Source organism: Penaeus monodon, chromosome 20 (genome assembly GCF_015228065.2).
Source record: "Penaeus monodon isolate SGIC_2016 chromosome 20, NSTDA_Pmon_1, whole genome shotgun sequence".
Lineage (NCBI taxonomy): Eukaryota > Metazoa > Arthropoda > Malacostraca > Decapoda > Penaeidae > Penaeus > Penaeus monodon.
Genome location: NC_051405.1, coordinates 41,517,941 through 41,518,142, shown reverse-complemented (window position 1 = coordinate 41,518,142; position 202 = coordinate 41,517,941). Strand labels below are relative to the sequence as shown.

Sequence of the window (202 nt, the reverse complement as noted above, 5' to 3'; positions counted from 1 at the left end):
GGTTAATCATAAAATGTAAGTGTATGATCTTTTTTATATATGTTATTAACACACATACTTATAGTTACAGTGTATTTATGGAGCACGAGAGGCCGTGTTCCGGTCTGACAATATCTCCACAATATCAATTCTGAAAGATGTACTAACAAAGGAAGCCACAAGAAAAAAGGTGAGAAATCACATAACATGTCCTCATAATAGC

The 202-nt window shown here is 33.7% G+C and overlaps 1 protein-coding gene across 1 annotated transcript in view; it reads left to right on the top strand.

The window, feature by feature from the left end:
* Window positions 1-202, top strand: part of LOC119585838 (Bardet-Biedl syndrome 7 protein homolog) — a 21,175-nt gene that overhangs the window by 19,339 nt on the left and 1,634 nt on the right. Inside the window, exon 14 of the mRNA XM_037934570.1 lies at window positions 65-169. Coding sequence (XP_037790498.1) covers window positions 65-169 — 105 coding nt within the window. The remainder of the gene's footprint in view (window positions 1-64; window positions 170-202) is intronic.